This window comes from Anolis carolinensis, chromosome 6, assembly GCF_035594765.1.
Source record: "Anolis carolinensis isolate JA03-04 chromosome 6, rAnoCar3.1.pri, whole genome shotgun sequence".
NCBI lineage: Eukaryota > Metazoa > Chordata > Lepidosauria > Squamata > Dactyloidae > Anolis > Anolis carolinensis.
The window spans coordinates 112,360,734-112,382,851 of NC_085846.1; the positions used below are offsets into that span (position 1 = coordinate 112,360,734).

A 22,118-nucleotide genomic window follows, 5' to 3' on the forward strand; every position below is an offset into this window, starting at 1 on the left:
TGGCCATCCATCCTCTATTTAGAAATCTTCAAAGAAGGAGACTACCAGACTCCCAGGCAGCAGCATATTCCACCATCAGTCAGCTCTTAATGTCAGGAAGTTCTTCCTAATGTTAAGATGGAATCTCTTTTCCTGTAGTTTGAATCCATCACTCTGTGTCCTAGCCTATGGAGCAGTAGAAGACAAGTTTCCCCTTCCTCAACATGACATCTGTTCAGTTATTTAAGCATGGCTATCATGTCCCCTCTCAGCCTAGGGCTTGGCTTCCATACCTTTTACCATTTTAATTTCCCTTCTCTGGATACATTCGATATCCTTCTTGAATTGTGGTGCCCAGAAGTGGACACAAGGTTATTCCAGGTGAGATATGGCCAGTGCAGAATCAAGTGGTATTATTAATTCCCTTGATCTTGACACTACGCTCCTATTGATGCTGCCTAGAATCATATTGGCTTGTTTAGCTGTCGCATCACACTGTTGACTCAGAACAAAGGCTATCTTTTCCCCTTTGGCTTTCAGTGGCGGGTGTCATCCTGCTAACACTTTCTACTCTGTTCACTGCCGTCCTATCATATCACTAAACCAAAGGGAAATGTTTAACTCATACAGATTTTAAAATGGAGAAATCAAGAGAAGTACTTACCGAGTATATTCAAACTTAGACTTTCTTGTCTCTAAGCCAGGATCACAAGCCTGTTCCTACTAAGCCTGCCCTTGCTTTGCAGCAACCTCTTCAGTTTGTGTGTGGTTGTTATTTTATTTGCCTCCGAAACACCATGAACACACCTAAGGTGATATAGAGATGTTTTAAAACCCTCGAGACTTCACATTCACCTCCTTAGGTAACATGTATTCTACAAACATCTTTGGAAACTGACAACATAAGAGTTTTTTTTGTAAATATTGCTGCTAGCAGTATTGTCCAAAAAGATAAAGCAGACCCTTCTGAGATCCTGCCAAAAGAAAAAGCTGGCAAACTTGTCAGCTCATTTCTATGAAATGTAACTCGTGCAAAGCAAGCAACCACTTATATGACAGCTTTCTTGCAGAACAGTCTAAGAAAAATAAACCAAACTACCTGGCTGCTGGAGCCAACAATGTAAATGAGAAAATATTAATTTGCAGAATCATTCTTTTAAACTGCAGAGGACAAGTGGCACAATTTGTTACACTGAACACTCAGGCTAGAAAGGAATATAGGGAATAACATACGTTGCTGGTGCACTCTATCCATGGACCTTAAGCAAAGGCACACATTAAATGCTTAGAAAAAGCCACATTTGATTTAAGAAAGGGGAGGATCTGCCTCCCCCTCCTCTTTTTGGCACAGATCAGGGGTGAACTCTCCTTCACACTGTCTTCCACTGACCGCCTACTGTTTGCTGCATGCCATCAATCTGCGGAGACCTGAAGGCTGCATTCTGTGAATTGTCAGAAGGCGCCAGTAAGTTTCCGTACATTTTTTTGAACGCCCCAAAACCCAGTTTTGTTAACAGTAACGCTTGTTGTTCTCTGAGCTTGGCCACCCAGAAATAATTCCAGAAACTGGATGGCTGTCAAGAAGCAGCGTCCTCCTTGTCAGAGTGAAATGCCCAGGAGCTTCTCGGCTTCCAAGTTCTTCCCCGTGAGGCCAAAAGCTCATCCAGAAAAGTGCAACCTGGGGTTATATGGCCTTTGGAAGCTGAACACGAGCCCAGACTGAAAGTCCAGTTCATTCAGCATTATTTTCTGAAAGGCATGGCCTTTCTCTCCCCCACCCTACCCTTTTTTTCTATGTAATATTTGGGATTCTGAGGTATCCCATCTTTGACATGGAAATTGTGCTTAATTTCTGAGCAACTTCACATACTCCAATTTAACAGGGACAGCCTCAATTCATCCTCTGGTGTCCCACTTTTAAAGTGTCATGGTTTCTCCCACTTTCACCCTTTGTCCTCGGCTAACTTCAGTGTCTGAAAACTGTGTTCAATATATTAAATCAGTTGGAGAATTCAAATCAAGTCACCCTTCCTAGGTTCCTAGGCAGTTCTCAACTAAGCCAACTTAGCCTAACCAGAGTTCGCATTAGCTTCAGCTAGCATGGTCTAAGCATGGTGAGGATGATGGTATTTGCAGTCCAGCAATATCTGGAAGGTCCCATATGGTTCAGCCATACTGTAGACATTAGGGCTTACAACATCCATCAGCACAACTAATGGCTGGGGATGAGGGAAGCTGTAGTCTAGGATACCTAGAAGCAACAGAGTCCACTGTTTTAAAAAGTCTAGATACTGGACAATGAGACAGAAGCAAAAGGACCAAGTTGAAGTTGGAAGATATTATGGAAAGATGGTCATCATCGGGGTTGCATTTTATAAATCTGGTGCAAAACATGGAACCCAGGGTTGTGAAATGTCTAGTCCTTGTGCATGCAAAGAGCTCTTTGCAATGTGCTTTCTGCTGGTGATACGGAAAAAAACCAACCTTAAGATTCCAGTAGCAGGTCAACATATGGGATTTGTCTTCTGAATTCTCTCTCATGTCCTTCCCAAAGACCACAAAAACAGAATTATGCAAAAAGTTGACATATTTGGGAAACTGCTTGGATAACTTTGTATTTTATATTTTATTGTTTTTGTTTGCACAACTGTAATGGAATAGAGGGTTCATGCAATAAGCCCAAGACCTTAAAGAGACAGCTCCCTCTTTGTGCTACAGTATGGCTGTGGGACTGCAAATTTGTGCAATTGAAGAGAGGTGCAATATCGAAGGTGCTCAACCTGGTGTATTCACTATCAATGAGTGTGATTTTAGTGCAGTAGGAGGTTCATGTAATAAGTGCGAGATCTTGAAAAGCCCGCTTTCTGGCTCTCTAGTCCATCCTGAAACTCATTGTGCCACAAAAACTGCGCCCTAAATGCTAGTCATGGCTGATAATAAGAGAGTTCCAAGCGCAGCTTTGTGTACAGACCACAATTTTGCTGCCAGTCTGTACAGGCAATATTGGACTAAATGGCCTCATAACAAGCACCGGTTGTATTCAAAACCTCTTTGTAGGAAGAGAATCAGAATAAATTAAGTTATCCAGGTCCCAAAAAGACAAAGAAACTCAGTAAGACACCACAGGCCTCATCTGGTTGTCCTGTTTCTACAAACGTCAGACAGAATTCCATGGAGCCCATCAAATGACATAGGACTCCTGGTTGTTCCCCGTGAGATTCCGTCTCCACAGTGTGTAAAAACAGGAAGATTTGAAAGGCCAGCAGGAATCAACTCCACTCCTCTCCCTGCAGGTAGAAATGCTTAAACACGTATTTTTCCTTGGGATGGGAAGTGATGGATTTGTCCATTTACATGGCGTTTTGGGATGTTTCTGTGTGTATTCATGTGGGCTGTTTACTAATGCTCCTCAATGCTCCTTCTGTTGCTATGAGTGGTAAAGATGGTGTCGGTCCGATTGAAATAAGTGTTTTATAAGTGTGCGGGTCTCCTTGAAGTAGGAAGAGACAACCACTGTATGTGCAATGGGACATGAAGCAGATGGCTGAGCTAGAAATGGGAGGCAGACCTCTTGTGATGTAAATTCTCCGTCTTGAGTACCACACGAAGACGATTCCTATGCTTCTCTCCCCTTGTGGGCTGAGGTCCTGCAATTCAGTCGGCTTTTAAAGGGTATGGGGAATGTATACATTTAGTAGTATGTCTTGTGTCCCAAGAATGGATGTATTCCCGCATCCTGCCAGCAAACAGCTCTCAAAGGCACAAATAGGACATTGGCAGACTTTGGAGGGAACACATTGCGAATAAGGGATGTTTCGAACACATAACCCTTCTCCATAGCAACCCTTGGAAGGCCTTTAGTAAAGGTAAAAGTTTCCCCTTGACATTAAGTCTAGTTGTGTCCAACTCTGGGGGTTGGTGCTCATCTCCATTTCTAAGCCTAAGAGCCGGTGTTGTCCGTAGACACCTCCTAGGTCATGTGGCCAGCATGACTACATGGAGCGCAGTTACCTTCCTGCTGAAGCGGTACCTATTGATCTACTCACATCTGCATGTTTTTGAACTGCTAGTTTGGCAGAAGCTGGGGCTAACAACGGGAGCTCACCCTGTCCTGTGGATTGGAACCACCAACCTTCTGGTCAGCAAGTTCTACAGTTTAGAGGTTTAACCCGTTGTGCCACCTTGGCATGAATTTGAGTCAATTTGCATTGGCATGAATTTGAGTTTCATTGGCTTCCACCCCACCCCACCCGGAAACCCTCCATGCCCACATAGGAGAGAAGACGGCTCTTCTAAAGCAAAAAAGTTGTTTTATTTGAAAGCGTCATGAAATTTTCTTCATATTGCTTGGATGAAATGAGAGACAGCAGCTCAAAGGCAGATAATGCTTTTTTGTTTTTTTTTAAATATCAATGAAAATGAAAAAGGTAAAAATAAAACACATCTTTTTAAAACTTGTACCTGGAAGCAATGTAAGCACATTATATACACAGAGGATGCAGAAACGTAAAGCAGTTGAAACCAAAGCGTTTCGATCAATGCATTAGATTAAGTACAGATTGTATCAAATAAATACCCAGGACTTTTTGTTGTTTTTAAAGAAAAACAATAATAATAAAACGGTTCGAACAGGCAACGTTTTATACAAGATACAGAAAGGAGATATATATATATCTATTTACAATCAGTGCACCCTGAGGTGTGAAAAGAGGGAAGTTGGCACCCACACAAATAAATTAAAGAGGAGGGGGAAATCTATGAAGGCAGAAGGGGTTTGACCCCTCAATCTCCCAACATTCATTTCAAAATGGCATGTGTGCATATATATATACATATACATACATACATACACATGCCATTTATTGACGGAGGGAGGAGGAGAGGAATGTTCAACAATTGCTGCTTTAGTGCCAAAGAAATTAAAATAAAATACAAAACAGTACCAAAAAATGTCCTAAAGAAAATAATTATTTAATTTAGGCAGGATTGAAAAAAAGATCCCACAAATTAAATACTAAAACTGGGAGATATAGATATATATATATATTTAAAGTTAAATACTTTCCTTTTTAAAAAATTGCCCATAGTGGGATTACCCTTTTGCACTGGATGCCGCATTGTTCTATAGATTGTTTTAACTCTTTCGATACTTTTTTTAAAAGTTCAATCTTTGCATAGACTTTTGTGGGTCAAAGTCTTTCCGAAGGGCTCAGGATTTGGTGTTTTCAAGACCGCTAGAGGTCAAAGTGCCGGATATAATATATCTCAGAGGCAGGAACATTTATCCTTAGCAAAACCAATTCGTAACCCACAGAACCCAACTACAACTGCAGTGCATGATTTGGTGGTCCAACCATCACAATCCAGAAATGATGGTTGCTTACCTGTAAATGCTCCTTCGAGTGGTCATCTGTGAAATTCGCACCTATGGTAGTTGCTGCATAGGTGCATCAACTACCATAGGTGTGTATTCCACAGAGACCTCAAAGAAGAAAGTGAGTTGTTCTCACCAATGGGAATTGTGTAAAAGAGAACATTCAATAATAATGGAAAATACACACACACACATACAAATCCTGACCCATCATTTGATGGTAATTAATAAAAATTGCCTGATTTTTGGGAAATTATTTTTATGGATTTGAAGATCCCTTTTTTGTGTGAAAAGCATTAAAAAAAGGGAAGCATAAAAGAGCTAAGCCTCCCAAGACTTTAGTCCATTGCAACCTTTGGTCCGAATTCTTTAGTTTAGGATGCTTAATAGCTGGTCTCTCAAAGCCAAATTGTTGTGACTTGGGTAACTACATGGGAAGCAATAGATGTGGCAGCAAAGGTAAAATGACTGTGTTTGGGGATAATTTGTGGAGCTAACTTTTATGCCAGTTTAACTCTACCCGGTATCTGCAATCAAAGTCCATGGAATTACCCTTCGAGTACTTAAATCTCAATCTTTATGCCCATATTGTAGTATTTCTGCTAAGGTTCCTTCTAAGGGCCCTTCCATACAGCCATATAACCCAGAATATCTAGGCAGATTATCCACAATATCTGCTTTGAATTGGGTTATCTGAGTCCACACTGTCATATAACGCAATTTAAAGTGGATAATGTGGGATTTCATACAGCTGGGTGGAAGGGACCTAACTCAAAGCAGGCCAAACTTCTAAGAATTCCAGCCAAGATTGTCTCTCTGATCTTGCTATTCCTATCAATTGGGCCAAAAATAATGGGGGCTATAGCTTTTCCCATCTGGAAAGCCACAGTTTACTTCAATATGTATATGGGATCACTGAAGATATTGAACTGAATCATTATATACTGGGGGCTGCTGGTATAGGCAAGTGATGGGCAATTAATAAATTGTATGGAAAGCACACAATAGTGTTGCCCAAACACGTATTAATGTGGAGTATGAACACAAAAGGATCTCGCAGCACCTTTGAGATTGTGAGAGAATGGTAGCATAAACTTTCACAAACAACCTGCATCTACTTGAAGTAGACTTGAAGTCTATGAAAGCGTATGCTACCAACTTTGTTCTCTCGATTTCTAAGATCCTTTTGCATACTCACAGTACCTAAGAAGCCTTTCTAGTGGGATGAGCAAGTACTCTCCATAAATTGCAGATCAATCCTACCACTGGTGTAAGGGATCTCAGCCCCTACTTACAGCTTGAGACATTTTGTGTAATCTCAGCCCATGATCAACAAAAGAGCGGAAGGTGGGGATAACACAACTTTAAAAAAATTGAAAATATTTGGCAAAATAGGGCTTCTAAACCATCACAGCCAACTACCCAAGAGACAGCAAGACAGAGGGTCTACTTAACAGAAACTACTTCTGTTAAGTATCTACTTAACAGAAACAGACTGATATACCTTTGAAAGGCCTCTAAATTATGTTCAGGCAGAGGTTTTGCTATGTGTGTGTGCATTCATATTCCAACATAAAAACCATTTGATTCCAGTATTTTCTTTTTCAATTACTCAGTTCATTTCTTTTTAAAAGGTTTATAAATATCTGGGTTTGAACCAAAGTTTTGTTTTGATTTTTTTTAAGTGTTGTCTACTTTCTAAGCATCAAAACAGCACTCCAAATTGTGTGCCATTCAGATGCTGGACAAGATCACCATTTGTAGCCATGTCCCAATACAAGGATATATTGAATACAATGGAGCCTTGTTCTCACTCCTTTCCCAATTGTGTCATCCCATTCAAATATGGGGGACTTTAGATCATTAGGAAACAATTAATGCTAGGCGGATCCTATTTAAGAGAATGAATGGGCACTGCACCATACAAACTGCATTACAACAGGGCCCTGTATTTTCATGCACGGCACTTGCAGTTGTCCAGCTCCACATTGATATCCACTCTCCCTCTCGAGACAACAACAAATACCCCATTAAGCACAGTGTTTTGCATTTTAATTTTGTTTGCACTTCTTATTGCAAAGGCTAAAAAATCCTCCTGATTTGCAAGCTTGGCTCTTCCCCAAAATTATGCTCTCTTTCCATACACTGGGGTACATTTGATCCATTCTATAAAGAAGTCATGGCCAAATCCTTAAGTAAATTAAATAAATTAGAAAATAATTTAAAAACACAATTTTCACTTTTTTCTGTTTTAAATAGTTCATATTATTTCTTTCCTCTCACACACACTCTCACTCTTAATAGTTAAGGGTATTATTATTATTATTAATTTATCCACAGAAGAATTATGGACTTCACAAAGATACAAGTCTTCTTCTGCAAGAATAACAGGGTAGGAAAAAGAAAATCCAAGATTTTTTTTCCTTGCATTTAAATAGCAACACTACATACAGCCTCTCTTTCTATAGTACAACGCAGGAGCTTGGTAGATGTTGGCTGGTCTTTTTGCACAACTGCAGCAATTTGCTGTGACTGATGCTCAAATTTCCAAAATTCAAATGCTCTTTCCAGCCACAAAAATGATCCAATGGGTGCCCTTTTCTCCAAATGACCATCATTCTCCCAAAACAGCAAATCCTTTGACTGCATTGCATCCAGATTACAACAGCAGCCAAAGGAGTTGCCACTGTGCAAAGAAGGCACTCTTCAAATTGCGTACAACACTACATTTCACCCTGTGTCTACACTGCGAAGTAAGCTGATTTGAAGCCAGTTTAATCAACACCAGGAAAGATCAAGGAGACCAGGGCTAAGCTTGGAATCCAAGAGAGTGAAAGAGAATGTGATGTTTGTAATGGAGGAACAAGGCTTCTTCAAAAGACACTGGATGAGAGCCAGACTTTAAAGCAGTGGTCTCAACCTGTGGGTCCCCAGGTGTTTTTGCCTACAACTCCCAGAAATCCCAGCCAGTTTACCAGCTGTTAGGATTTCTGGGAGTTGAAGGCCAAACATCTGGGGACCCACAGGTTGAGACCACTGCTTTAAAACACTTAAGTGTAGACCCACTGAAATGAGTTGGGACTTTAGACAATATTGGTGTCAGTTCTCCTCATTTCTAAGGATGTACTTTAAATATGAAGTCTGGTTTCCAGCAAGAAAAGGCATTTGATTGCATTGAAAGGAAACACCTTCTTCATATTTTTCCCTAACAGGAAAAAACAGAACGAAACCAGAACACATCCTTAAAGCCTCTTGTGCCAAAAACCTACTTCCGTTTCAGGTCCTAAGTAAGCCCCAATGCTACTCAGGTATGCAAAGGTAACCAATAAATAAAGTCAGATATATTATGCAAAAATATGATTGTACACATAATACATCCGAGGTATGGTTAATTTAAATAAGATTCCGTGCTCAGTTCAAGCGTCAGGGGCTGTATTGAACTGTGGAATTTTGCAATAAATAGAGCAGGGAGGGAAAAGATGCATCTAATAGTGTATGGGCCTCTTTTTTATTTCCTGTAAACGTTTGAAGCGAGAGAGAACCCTTCTGCAAATCGTTTTCACAATAAATATACAGAGAAAGCTCTCAAAGTAGCTTGAGAAAAATTGTCTGCCAACATATGAAAATGTTGGCAGAAGATGCCCTGTGGAGCATCCACAGTGTTAAAATGCAAGGAATACTTATTCTCAAGGTTTTCCCTGCCCACCTGTACAAAATGCAGGTAAATTTGTGTTTTGCAAAAGGTATCTTCTGTTTTTCCTCCCCAATGCCATCAAAAGGCCAGAGCTGTAAAGAAAACTGATTGTAGCTGCAGACTGTTTGTTTTTTGCTCTCCCCTCCCTCCCCAAAAAGAACAATATCCATTTGCCCTCGGTCTTTTGTAGCATCTCCTTCTCTTTTAAGGATTCCTTATTCACGGTGGGTCTCAAAAGTTCCTTTCCCTTGACTCTTTAAACACATAACACATACATAAAATTAAACCTTCACTGTCTCCATGAGGGATGACTTAATGGCATCTTCTAGAAGCTGATTGTCTGTAAAAGGTGCGGGGGTTTCTGGGACCGATTCGGATAAACCGATGAGGGACTCCAAAAAGCAGGTGCTTTGATCCCCGGACTGGGGCAAGCTGGGGAAATTTGGCAGCTGGAGCTGGAGGGCTGAAAAGTTGTCCAGGTTCTCGTATTCCTTCAAAGAGTTATAAAGGGGTCCCAAGTTGTAGTCCGAGAAGGACTGGAAAAAGTCCAGAGAGTCGCAGGAGAGGCTCAGGTCCATGTAGTTTTTGGAGCCCTGCTCCCCGGAGGAAGAGAGGCTCTCGTCGCTCTGCGCTCCCGAGGAGGAGGAGGCCTCCTCAAGCAAACTGTTTGCCTCCTGGTTGGCGTTTTCGTCCAAACATTCGGTGAGGTGCGGTAAATGGCTCAATCCGCTGCTGCCGTCAAACCTCTCAGCCACACTGGCAACGCACTGGTTTTCCACATCCACACTGAAGAAGCCGGTCGGATGGAAAGAACTCAAGTTATCCTGGCAGCCACCGGAAGCAGTGCCATCGTCCTCCGAATCACTGAAATGAAGGATCCGGGCCAAACCGTCGTCGTCAACATCCGATTGCGACTTTTCGGACGGAGCAGCTTCATACGGTTCTTCCAAATCCTCGCTCTGGCTGGACGAGAGGGACGAGTCGGTCATGTCGCTGCTGCAGCTGTTCTCGCCAATGGTCTCCAAATCGGTGTTGAACTGAAAGGCAGGCATCAGAGGCTTGGTCCTTTCCTCCAACACTGCCTTATTCGCCGCACAGCTGAACGGATGGAGACGCTCCCTGAGCGGGGATTCGGGCTCAAGGCTTCTCTCGCTGCTCTGCTGGTTCTTCTCCAGCTCCAGCTTCATGATGGTGTGAATGAAGTGCGTCTGGACGCGGGCCTGGTTGAACTCGATCCGTCCTTCCGTGTTCCCGCAGCCATCTTTCGTGCAACCACAAGGAAAAGAAGTGTGATCCATCTGTCAACAAAAAAGGAAGTTGTGTCAAGTTTACCCTCTGTTTGGTTTATAAAAACAAAACACCAGCATCTGGATGCCACTGGCTGAATTGTTTGCATCTTGTCTACAAGTCACTTGGGACTGATGTTGCACATGCATTTGAAATGAATTTCTTCCCAGCAGAGGCCCAAAACATTGGAACTGTCCCCATTGAGAATACGTATAGTTCAAGTGGTTCACAGGGGAACATGGAAGCTCCACTTGTGCCAATTTGAAAGCTATCGTTCATCTATGTTTATGTGACCTCCAAAGACAAAGAGACTGCCCAGACCCTTAGATACAATAGAAAATCCCATCTTTCAGCCCCACTACCCTGTCACCTCTTTAAATGATGTCAAACAATACCCATATAATTTTTTCAGCATGTGCTTTACTCTTGGAACCTTCTGCTTCCTGTCTTACCATAATAAACTTCTGGGGAGTGAGGAAGACCAGAGTATTTCCTGGTCTAGGGTGACAAACCACAAGTCATACAGATTTCATTTGGCTTCGCCATGGACATATTGGGTAGCCTTAAGCAATATGCTAACAGGAAGGTTCATCATTGCCAATTTAAGTATGAAGCTGAAAGCTCCAGAGAAGGAACAGATTGGCAAGGACAACCAACAGCTGTGTTGACGGGACACGACAGCAGAAATTACCATTCGCCTTCTGGCAAAAAGTAGCTGCTTACCTTGGAAGCCCTGGTAATGGCTGCAGTGATCATTCTTAAGAGAAAGAGCACATCTGCACTGACCATTTAAGTCAGTCTCAAACCAATATAGCAAAAGCAGTTCCACTGTGCAGATGATCTCATAGGAAATCCTGGAACCAGTTTGAGGCCCAGATGGTGATTACACGAACTAAGGGCTTTCTTTTGCACACTTCTCTGGGCATTTGTTGTCTAGCTCTGCAATATCAGGTAGCCAGCTTCAAATGCATGGCTTATCCGGATGCACTACTCTTCCTACTCAAGCCTGACTGAGTCTGCACTGGGGACCCTTTGCAAAAGAATGAGAACGTTCTGCCCCATTGCGATCCCCACAGCCCTCTTCAAGGGAAGGCCACCCACCTGACACTTGATGCCGGCCAAGCTGCAGCTGCAGGTTTCCGGGTCGCAGAACTCCTGGCAGTTGCAGCCGCAATCTTCCCGGGAGAGGCGGATGCTGTGCAGCTCCCGCTTCTCCTCCTTGTCGATCTTCTTGACGCCCATGGCCTTGAGCAGAGCTCGCCTCTTCTTTGCTGGGTAGGGCTGGAGGAAGAAGCCGTCCTCCAGCTCGGTGCCATTGGGTTCGATGTCGTCATCCGAGATGTCTTCTGTGGTGAGCTGGTTGGCTTCCTCGGACTCTTTTGTACCGTTCATGGTGAGCTGTTTTGGAAAAAAGGAGAGAGGTAGTGTTAAGTAAGGGAAGTGAATGCACCAGAGAAGTCAATATCTTGCTATGAGGTGATTGTTGCTGTCAAGTCGTTTCTGACTTATGGTGACCCGTGACAAGATTTGTTCAGAAAGGGTTTGATTTTGCCTCCCTCTAAGGCTGAGGGAACATGACAGGAGCAGAATTCAAAGCAATCTTAACAGATTGGAGAGACGATTGGCCAAAACTAACAAAATGGAAGTTCAACAGGGACAAATGCAAGATACTCCACATAGGCATAAAAAAGGAAATGCAAAGATACAGAATGGGAGATGATGCCTGGCTCAACAACAGTACATGTGAAAAAGACCTTGGAGTCCTTGTTGACAACAAGTTAAACATGAGCCAACAATGTGATGTGACAGCTAAAAAAGCCAATGGGATTTTGGCCTGCATCAACAGGAGTCTAGTGTCTAGATCAGGGGTCCCCAAACTAAGGCCCAGGGGCCGGATGCGGCCCTCCAAGGTCATTTACCTGGCCCCCACCCTCAGTTTTAGACTTAGGCTCGCCCAAAGTCTGAAATGACTTGAAGGCACACAACAACAATTCTACTTAACTTGTAGATATCTCATTGGCCAGAAGCAGGCCTACACTTCCCATTGAAATCCTGATAGATTTACTGTATGTTGGTTAAAATTGTTTTTATTTTTAAATATTGTATTGTTCTTTCATTTACTAATATTGTGCCATGGTAATTAATATATTGTGTATACATATAATATTGATACTAATATTATCATGTAATACAATATAATATTAATAATAATACAATATAATAATACTAATTATATATTAAATGTAATATTACTAATAATATTGCAGTATATTGGTGTAGTACAATATAGTAATATATAATGCTAATATTGTGCTACGCTAACAATATAATATATTGTATGTACATAAAACTTGTAAGCTGCTCTGAGTTCCCTTCGGGGTGAGAGAGGGTAGGGTATAAATGTAGCAAATAAATAAATGTTGTTGGGAGGGTTGCACTACAAATAAGACATGTGCATAGGAATTTGTTCGCGTTGTTTTTTTTTCAAATGATTATTTGGCCCGTCAACAGTCTGAGGGACCATGAACCGGCCCTCCACTTAAAAAGTTTGAGGACCCCTGGTCTAGATCCAGGGAAGTCATACCCCCCCCCTCTATTCTATTCTACCTTGGTCAGACCACACTTGGAATCACACTGTGTCCAATTCTGGGCACCGTAATTGAAAGGAGATGTTGACAAGCTGTCTCTTGAGGTTTACCTTCCACTTCAAGGCTTCCAGTTTCTCCTCTTTCAAGCGCTCCTTCAGCTTCTCCCGCCGCACCGCCTCCTGTTCCTTGGAAAACTCGGCCAGCGTGAACTCCCGGGAGAAGCCGTGCCTGCTGACCATGCCCAGGGTGCAGCCTCCACGGCTAGGCACGCTGGTGAAGCCCTGGCAGCGAGGGAAGTAGAAGACGGTCACCCGGTCAAACTCTACGTTGTTGCGTTTTAGCCGCTTGCTCTTCTTCAGGATGGACGTCGCTGGAAAGGGAAAAGAGGGTGAGAAGATTAGACTTTGTAATGCGCCTTCAGGTTAACCTGGAAATACTACAACTACCAGGATTCCATAGCACTGAGCCATGGCAGTTAAAGTGGGGTCGAACTGCATTAATTTCATAGTGTAGATGCAACCCTACTCTAATACATTTTGAGTCCTTGTTGCTACCAAGAATGTGATTTGTGTGTAGTCGAAGGCTTTCATGGTCGGAATCACTGAGTTGCTGTGAGTATTCCGGGCAGTATGGCCATATTCCAGAAGCATTCTCTCCTGATGTTTCACCCACATCTATGTCAGGCATCCTCAGAGGTTGTGAGGTCTGTTGGAAACTAGGCAAGTGAGGTTTATATATCTGTAAAATGTCCTGGGTGGCAGAAAAAAGTCTGTTTGAAGCAAGTGTGAATGTTGCAATTGGCCATTTTGATTAGCACTGAATAGCCTTACAGCTACAAAGCCTAGCTGCTTCCTGCCTGGGGGAATCCTTGGTTGTAAGGTGTTAGCTGGCCCTGATTGAGTGCTAATCAAGGTGGCCAACACTCAGAAGTCAAGGGAATTCCAGACAATAAACAATCAGGGCCAGTTAACACCTCCCAACAAAGGATTCCCCCAGCTTTGAAGCTGAAAGGTCATTCAATGCTAATCAAGGTGGCCAACTGCAACATTCACCCTTGCCTCAAGCAGACAAGAGTTCTTTCTCCCACCCTGGACATTATTCCACAGATATATAAACCCCAAATGCTTAGTTTCCAACAGACCTCACAACCTCTGAGGATGCCTGCCACAAATGTGGGTGAAATGTCAGGAGAGAATGCTTCTGGAATATGGCCATACAGCCCGGAAAACTCACAGCAACCCTATGTGATTCCTGTCAGGGAATGAGTTATTAGAGCTGCCATTTCATATCCGTGAGATATAGAAACTCAACTGTTTCAAGAAACCAAGAGAAAAATCAGGATTTTCAGGAAGGCAGCAAAAATGAGCCACAGGAAACGCCCACAGAGAGATGACTGCTGTCACGTGTGCCCTGTAATTATGACTGTAACTAGAAAATATGACACAGTTTCAATTTATGGTGTAATTTGTTGCTCCCTTTTAAAAGAGAAATGACAAATGATGGCAAAGAAAGGAACATTTTGTTTGTTTGTTTATTGATTTATATTGCGCAACGTGTTGGCAAGAAAAAGGGCTCTTTTTGTACGACATTGGCAGCCTCGTGTGCCGTGTCAAAAGGAAAACAGGAAGCCAAAGCAAGACTCAACTCCGCAACCAAAGGTATCCAGCGAACTCATTTGCATTTGCTTCCCTCATTTGTGATTCATATTTCAGAAAACATTCAAAACATCCTGGTAAATTATCCCCTTGTGTTATCCTTCCTACTCTTCAAAGGCCTCCCATGTTATCCACACAACCCCCTTGCAAAGTAGGATCAGCTATGTGATAATGAGGGACCAAAAACACCCAGTGACCTTTCAGATTTGCATCTGCTACTATTTACTAAGTTACTATTACATGCTAATCACTATATTATACAGCTTGTTATATCTATAATTTTAGTGCATTTGTATCCTGGTTTGGGACTGAACACCCCAAAGAGACTCGCAATAGAACAGAATCACAGAATTGGAAGAGACCCCAAAGGTCATCCAGACGCACTCCCTGCTATGAAGTGATACACAACTTAACCACCCCCGACTGATGGCCACTCAGTTTCAGCCACCCTCCAAAGCAGCATATTCCACTGTCGAATATGATTCACATGCAACAAAATAAAACACATTAGGAAGATATTATCCTTCCTTGGTGGCGGAAGGCACAGGATTCTCCTTCTTTGGAGGAGTTCAAAACAAAGAAGATTGGTTGGACATATCTCAATCGGGATTTGTTTCTTGCAGTCCCTTCTGATACTAAATCATTGTCTGGCTAGTATATGAGTGTGTGTATATGACTTTCATGTGAACAGCATTTGATAGAAGCAAAGTCAAGGCTAGGCATAAACTCTCTGCTGCCTTGTACCAATTTATATAAGATTTTTGAGGTCTCGAAGGGCTTTTACATTAGTTATTTCATCTGCGTCCTGTCCATTTGCAAAATGCAAACTAACAGTAATACAGTCAAATATCTGTCAGAAATATTAAAAATTAACTAGGTAAAGTTAAGGTTTTCCCTGACATTAAGTCTAGTCGTATCTGACTCTGGGAGTTGGTTCTCATCTCCATTTCTAAGCTGAAGAGCCGGCGTTGTCCGTAGACATCTCCAGGTCATGTGGCCAGCATGACTGCATGGACCGCCGTTACCTTCCAGCCGGAGTGGTTCCTATTGATCTACTCACATTTGCATGCTTTTGAACTGCTAGGTTGGTAGAAGCTGGGGCTGACAGCAGGCGCTCACCCCACTCCCCAGATTCGAACCTGCCAACCTTTTGGTCTGCAAGTCCAACAGCTCAGTGGTTTAATCCGCTGCACCACCGGGGGCTCCTAGGTATTTTTAATTACAAAAATTTGAGTCAAGCACTGGAAGGGTTAAATGGATGCAATGAATCAGCAAAAGATGTAGTTCAATATAAGCAGATGTGTCTGTAGTTTAGATAGCCTCAGTGTGAGACAAGGCCTCAGTGTATGTGAAGTTAAATGTAATATTAAATGTAATATTACTAATATTACCATATAATGATATAGTACAATATAGTAATTTAATGCTTATATTGTGCTATGCTAATAATATATTGTATGTTCATTTGATTTGTAAGCCGCTCTGAGTCCCCTTCGGGGTGAGAAGAGCGGGATATAAATGTAGTAAGCAAATAAATAAATAAATAAATAAATAAATAAATAAGTCCTCGGTGTGAGTAGGCTCTAATGTGAGTAGGCTTGGTGTGAGAAGCCCGAAGTTGAAGCCCTTGTGTGTAAAGCTCCAGTGTGAAGACTGCTGTGTAAGTTCGGTGTGAGAGGAGGCTCTGTGAGAGCGAAGCAATTTATCTGCATGGGAAAGCCGCCCAGCATGGAATCAAAGAAGGAAGTATAAAAAACTTATTGCACTTATATTTGTAAATAGTGCAAATCATATTATTCTACTACAAAGAAAAGCCTCCTAAGGAAGAGATAACATTGGTTTGTGTGCTTTTGTTCTTTTTATCACTTTTGGCTACTGGTGCTGGGTCATGTTGCTACTAATAAGTTACTCTGCTGTGCATTTATGAGGAGGGTCTTTTGTTAATAAGCCCCTCGCCGAACAATATCAAGGTCTGATTATACTCTCACGATGTCCCTACAACAACCCTGTAAGGTAGTGTGGCTTCATCATCATCCCCGGTGAGTCGATGGATCAGGTGAGGCCTCACTCAGGAGACATTTCCGCTCACGTTCTTGGCCACGACAATTCGACAGATCCCATGTGCTTTCGGAACACTAACAGTCCCCAAAGGACCACAGCACATGCTTTGCGGTGGCATGGATTTCGGCACGCTTTTGCTCGCTCACACACCGAGGCAGCCTTCGCAAGCAATCCCACAAGGTAGCGGTTATTGTTGTCGTTGCTGCTGCGCTTGCGATTTTTTTTCTCAAGGAAATTTGTCCTCCCGACAGCAGCAACCGGGGACATGAAATATTCATCGCATGTTACTTTAACCGCCTAAGCGCGCCATCTGCGTGCTGTCAGCCAGGAGCCTTGGAGAGGCCGCAGCAGCCATATATATTTATATATATCACAGAAAGGAAGAAAAGAAACACAGACACCCAAACAGTTTAGCTGCCGGAGCCTGCAGGAAGGAGCAAACAAGGGAGACAGAGAAAGAGAGTGCTTGCAAGAGACAGAAACCATCAAAACAGCTGCTTTGATGACATTTCCTTTGCTCTCCGCTGGGAGGAACTGTAAATCTATAGCCTAATCTCAAGGGGCTAATTTGAGAGCAGCTGCACAGCAGTTAATCTTTATGCAGGTGATCTCAGTGTAAACATGGCTGGGGTTGATCTTAACAGCCCTCGCCTGCAAAAAAAATGCAAGAGTTCGATGCATTTTAGGAAAGTTTAGCGTTTAACCTTGCCAGGCTACAGTCAGGTGTTTCCTCCCTGGGCTGATGCAAATTTAGAGACTTTTAAAAAGATGCACATGCTGGGAATAGCGAAAGCAGCCGGCACAATGGTCTAGGGAATGTCGAGATTAGTTTGCCAAAAATGAGAAGTAATTCAGTCAAGAAACTGCTTGGTGACAGAGAGGGATGCTTTGCAGAAAGGAAAACAGGTAAATAGCTAAGTATGCAAATGGAAAGCCGGGAGGAAAACATACTTTGGCCCATAACTCACCCAGGATGCATCTACACTATTGAATTAAAGTAGTTTCACACCACTTTAACTACCATGTCTGTGGAAACCTGGGAAATGTAGTTTGGTGAGGCACCCACACTCATTGGCAGAGAAGGCAAAAGACCTTGAAAAAACCACAATTCGCGTAATTCTATAGCACTAAACCTTGGCAGTGAAAGGAGTGTCAAACTGTATTAATTCTATAAGGTAGATCCACCTCCAGAAAAGAGACTGCTCAGCAATTTGAGGAGGGGAATTTTGCAGGAAGGAAGACAGGATTTCAGCTGTGGGCAAACAGAAACTAAGTGGGCAAACAGAAAACCACAATGAGCTAGGTTTAGATTATACCTCTGTCCATGAACTCATTTGGGTACATTTAAGTTTTGTGTAGGGGTTCCCCAAGTGCCCCCGGTGACACAGCAGGTTAAACTGCTGGGCTGCTGAACTTGCTGACCGAAAGGTTGGCGGTTTGAATTCGGAGAGCGAGGTGAGCTCCCACTGTTTGCCCCAGCTTCTGCCAAAGTGGCAGTTCGAAAACATGCAAATGTGAGTAAATCAATAGGTACTGCTCCAGCAGGAAGGTAGCGGTGCTCCATGCAGTCATGCCGGCCACATGACCTTGGAGATGTCTATGGACAACGCCAGCTCTTCAGATCAGAAATGGAGACAAGCACCAACTCCATGACTAGACTTAATGTCAGGGAAACACTTTTACCTTTACTTCCCCAAGACCTCAAAATTATTTCTAGTTTTCCTCCAGGTTAACAAGTTTGAGAAAAGCCAGGTAGATTGTTCAACTCAGACACGGAACTCACATTTTCAGCCTTAACAGAGCTATGAAGAGCTCGATGGGTGACTTCAGTGTTCAATGAATGACATTAGGCTTCCTGTGTGCACCCTTTCTCTCATCCTCTCTATGTGACCGACCACACAATTTCTTGTGACCATAAAAAGTAGGAAGGATGAAAGCCACATGCTTCAATTTGGGTTCACTGGAGGAAAGTGATTGGTGTACTTTCATGTCATTTCCAATCTATAACACCCCTAAAACAAATCTATCACTGAGTTTTCCTGGCAAAATTTGTTCATGGCCTTTGTGAGGCTGAGAGAATGTGACTTGCTCATCGTTTCCATGGCTGAGCAGGAATTCTTATTCCAGTCTCCAGATTCATAGCAGGATGCTCTAACCACAATATATATTACATAAATAAGAATGGAAAAGCACCCAGTCGCAACACAAATGGTAAAACCGAACTCCAAAGCGGACTCAGCCTGCCCCACATTTCAGCCATTTGGGTTGTGCCTCCCCCTCCGCCCGTCCTGGGGCTTTGAATTCCACAACAATCGCAACGCAATCCCAGCATGCCCACCAGCTGTGGGCTGACACCTGCTGTGGTTATGCAAATCACATGCAAATGAACCGCATGTCGCCGAAATATGCAGACGGGCTGCAAACTCCGTCGCTCGCAGGACGTGTCCCTCTGTTCCGAACTATTTATTTCAATTACACACGGACATAAAAATGCCCGACGCTGCTCTCCCAAACCGCTAAAGTGGGTCCCATAATTCGGCAAAAAAAAAAACCCACCGAGAAATCGCACCCCACTCTCTCACAATGAATAATGGCACACTCTCAGCTTCCAGCCATTTAGCTTAAGATAGCAATTTACAGAAATTCAATTAAACGGAGATACGCAGGGGTCAAAGCAATCTGAGTGCATCCATGAGACACGTTTGTGCTGGTTGAGCCAGATCGATCTGGAATCCATTTACTTAAAATTGGCACAACTCTTCCTTATATTAAATAATGAGGCCCATGCCTCTCTCCGGGGAGAGGAATGAGGCTCAACAGCTGCTAAGGAATCTGCAAGCCCAGGATTAAAAATGCAGTATCTATAGTGACCGGCTTCCAACCTCCCCTCCTTCTACAAAGGCTGTTTGCTCAGGCGAAGATGGCAAGCTCAGCCAAAGAAGGTACGCTAACCTTGATCCTTCCAACAAACCAAGAAATCAGTTATCAGCAATAGCACTGATCCAAAGCTGCGCTCAAATGCAAGGCCTGCAAGATTCAAGCTGCAGGAACATCTTTCCACTTAATCCCTTGTTCCCCCAAAGATGGATGTATTTACTTTTTGGAAACTTCTGTATAAAAAATGAAGTGAGTTTTCATAAAAGAAAAATCAAAGGCACAGTAGACTCTCCATTCACTGCTCTGAATTTCATATCTCAATTAAGAGATAAAAACCAGAATAATAATAATAATAATATAATAATCATAATATGGCACCCATCTTCTGTTTGGATATCAGCCAGCAAGCCAATGCCTTAAATCAAGAAATAGCTTCCTAAGATCAGCAGAAATACTCGCAGAAACACCTCAGCAAGCAAGAGTCCAAAAGTGGCAGGCTAAAACCCAGAACCTCAATCCATGGGTGATGCCAGATGAGAAACTTCCTCCTGGGAACACCTGGGCAACTTGGGACTTGGGAGGCGCTCAACAGATTGCGCTCTGGCACCACGGGATGCAAAGCCAATCTCAAGAAATGCGGCCACAAAGTGGAATCCACGATATGTGAGTGCGGAGAAGAGTAAACCACAGACCGCTTACTACAATGCAGCCTGAGCCCTGCCACATGCACAATGGAGGACTTTCATATAACAACACCAGAGGCACCCCAAGTGGCCAGCTTCTGGTCAAAGGAAATTTAGTATAATGCCAAGGTTTAAACTTTGTGTTTTTTCTATACATTATAACTGTATTCTCAACTCACTTCTGACATGAGAAATCAATAAATAAATACCCATGGAGATTGGATAAATGGAGTTTCTGGAGATCCAAATGAGTCCAATTTGGCTCAGGAAAGTTCAACTTGGGGACTTTCTTTCGTGTAGTTCTTGGAATGTGATTTTGCCAGTTAAGTGAAGAAGCAGTGGTTGTCAAAAACAGTGACCACTGTTTTCACAAAAGGCAAATGTAAGGCTCAGTTAAGGAGGCTAAATATGTGAATCAAACCATGAACCAGTTTATGTCACTTTCCCCATCAAACAGATGGGCTCATTGATGCATACATAGATATGTGTGCATGTGTGTTTGCGTGTGCAGTAGACTCTCAAGTTGGAACTCAAGCAACCAGAACTCTCAAGCAACTGGCAAAAGATTCAAAAGAATAATACTTTAATGTGTTGTCGAAGGCTTTCATGACCGGGATCACAAGGTTGTTGTATGTCTTTCGGGCTGTGTGGCCATGTTCCAGAAGTATTCTCTCCTGACGTTTCGCCCACATCTATGGCAGGCATCCTCAGAGGTTGTGAGGCATCCTCTGAGGATGCCTGCCATAGATGTGGGTGAAACGTCAGGAGAGAATACTTCTAGAACATGGCCACACAGCCCAAAAGACATACAACAATCCAATAATACTTTAACTGCCATTTAACTAAAATTGTGTACTGCACTCACAAACATGTTTTTATAATGCAATGGAACTGTGTTACATTAAGTTTGTCTTTATCCGTCTTAATTTGCTTTTAATGACTGTATTTCAGTATGAATATCAATACAGAGTGTATGGTATGGTATTGTAGGGGGTCATACTATTAGCAACTCTCAAGCAACCAAGAAGGCATCTACCAATCCCCATGGGTGCCTGTTAACTGAAAGTCCATTGTATGTACATATATGTGTTTGTGTTCATTATCCAGGAAGAATGGAAAGCCATCAGGAAATGTATGATAGCTATTGATGTTAGGCTTGAATATTTGCAGTCATTCCTCTTCCTCCAAAATGCATTTTTAGATTTTTTTTTCCAATCAAGGCAAGGAACACAGAAAGGTCATTGTTGCCGCACAAAAGCCAGAACACAAAAAGAAAGGCGCCTTTGTCATTCCGCGACTTCCCAAAGCATTTGGAGACGGGGGCGGCAGGTTTGCAAATGGTCTCCTAAGTGGACCTTAGAAACCAAATATTCCCAGCGGTCCCGAGGAAGATTTATCGATGAAAACTCTTGCCCTTCGTTAGAAGGCGAGCAGATGGCATTTCTGCGGGACGTAGGTGCAGCTCGCGTATGCAGAAGACGGGGAAACGGAGGCAAAAGACCTCAGCTGAGCACAGTTAGAGAAATCTTAATTTAGGAGGCTGGATACTTTTGCTGAATAAGCTGGAATTATCCATAACTGGATTCCACTTGCATTCAATCAGCTTGTTTGTTTGTTTTCACAAAAAAAGAATTAACTGTGTCTCAAGATAATTTGTCAGTATGTAATTGCTCATTTTAGAAGAATGTAAACAAACAAAGATATATTAAAAATCACTGAACTTGGATTACGATGCGATGTATTCGAGCCAATAATGGAAGCATTTTCTAAAACGTATCATCATTACCTTCCAGCTCAATCATCCTTATATGAAGTGAATGGCCTGGGGTGCTGGATCTACACTGCCATATAATGCAGTTTGGAACTGCATTCCATGATCAGAGTAGACCCATATAATGTCGTGTAGAGCCAGCTAAAAAT

The 22,118-nt window shown here is 42.6% G+C and overlaps 1 protein-coding gene across 1 annotated transcript in view; it reads right to left on the reverse strand.

Moving 5' to 3' along the window:
- Positions 1–4,269: 4,269 nt before the first annotated feature.
- csrnp1 (cysteine and serine rich nuclear protein 1) overlaps positions 4,270–22,118 on the reverse strand; it is a 44,606-nt gene continuing 26,757 nt past the window's right edge. The window contains exons 3-5 of the mRNA XM_003221863.4: positions 13,033–13,292; positions 11,436–11,732; positions 4,270–10,345 (exon numbers count right to left, since the gene is read on the reverse strand). Coding sequence (XP_003221911.1) covers positions 9,329–10,345; positions 11,436–11,732; positions 13,033–13,292 — 1,574 coding nt within the window. The 3' untranslated portion in view covers positions 4,270–9,328. The remainder of the gene's footprint in view (positions 10,346–11,435; positions 11,733–13,032; positions 13,293–22,118) is intronic.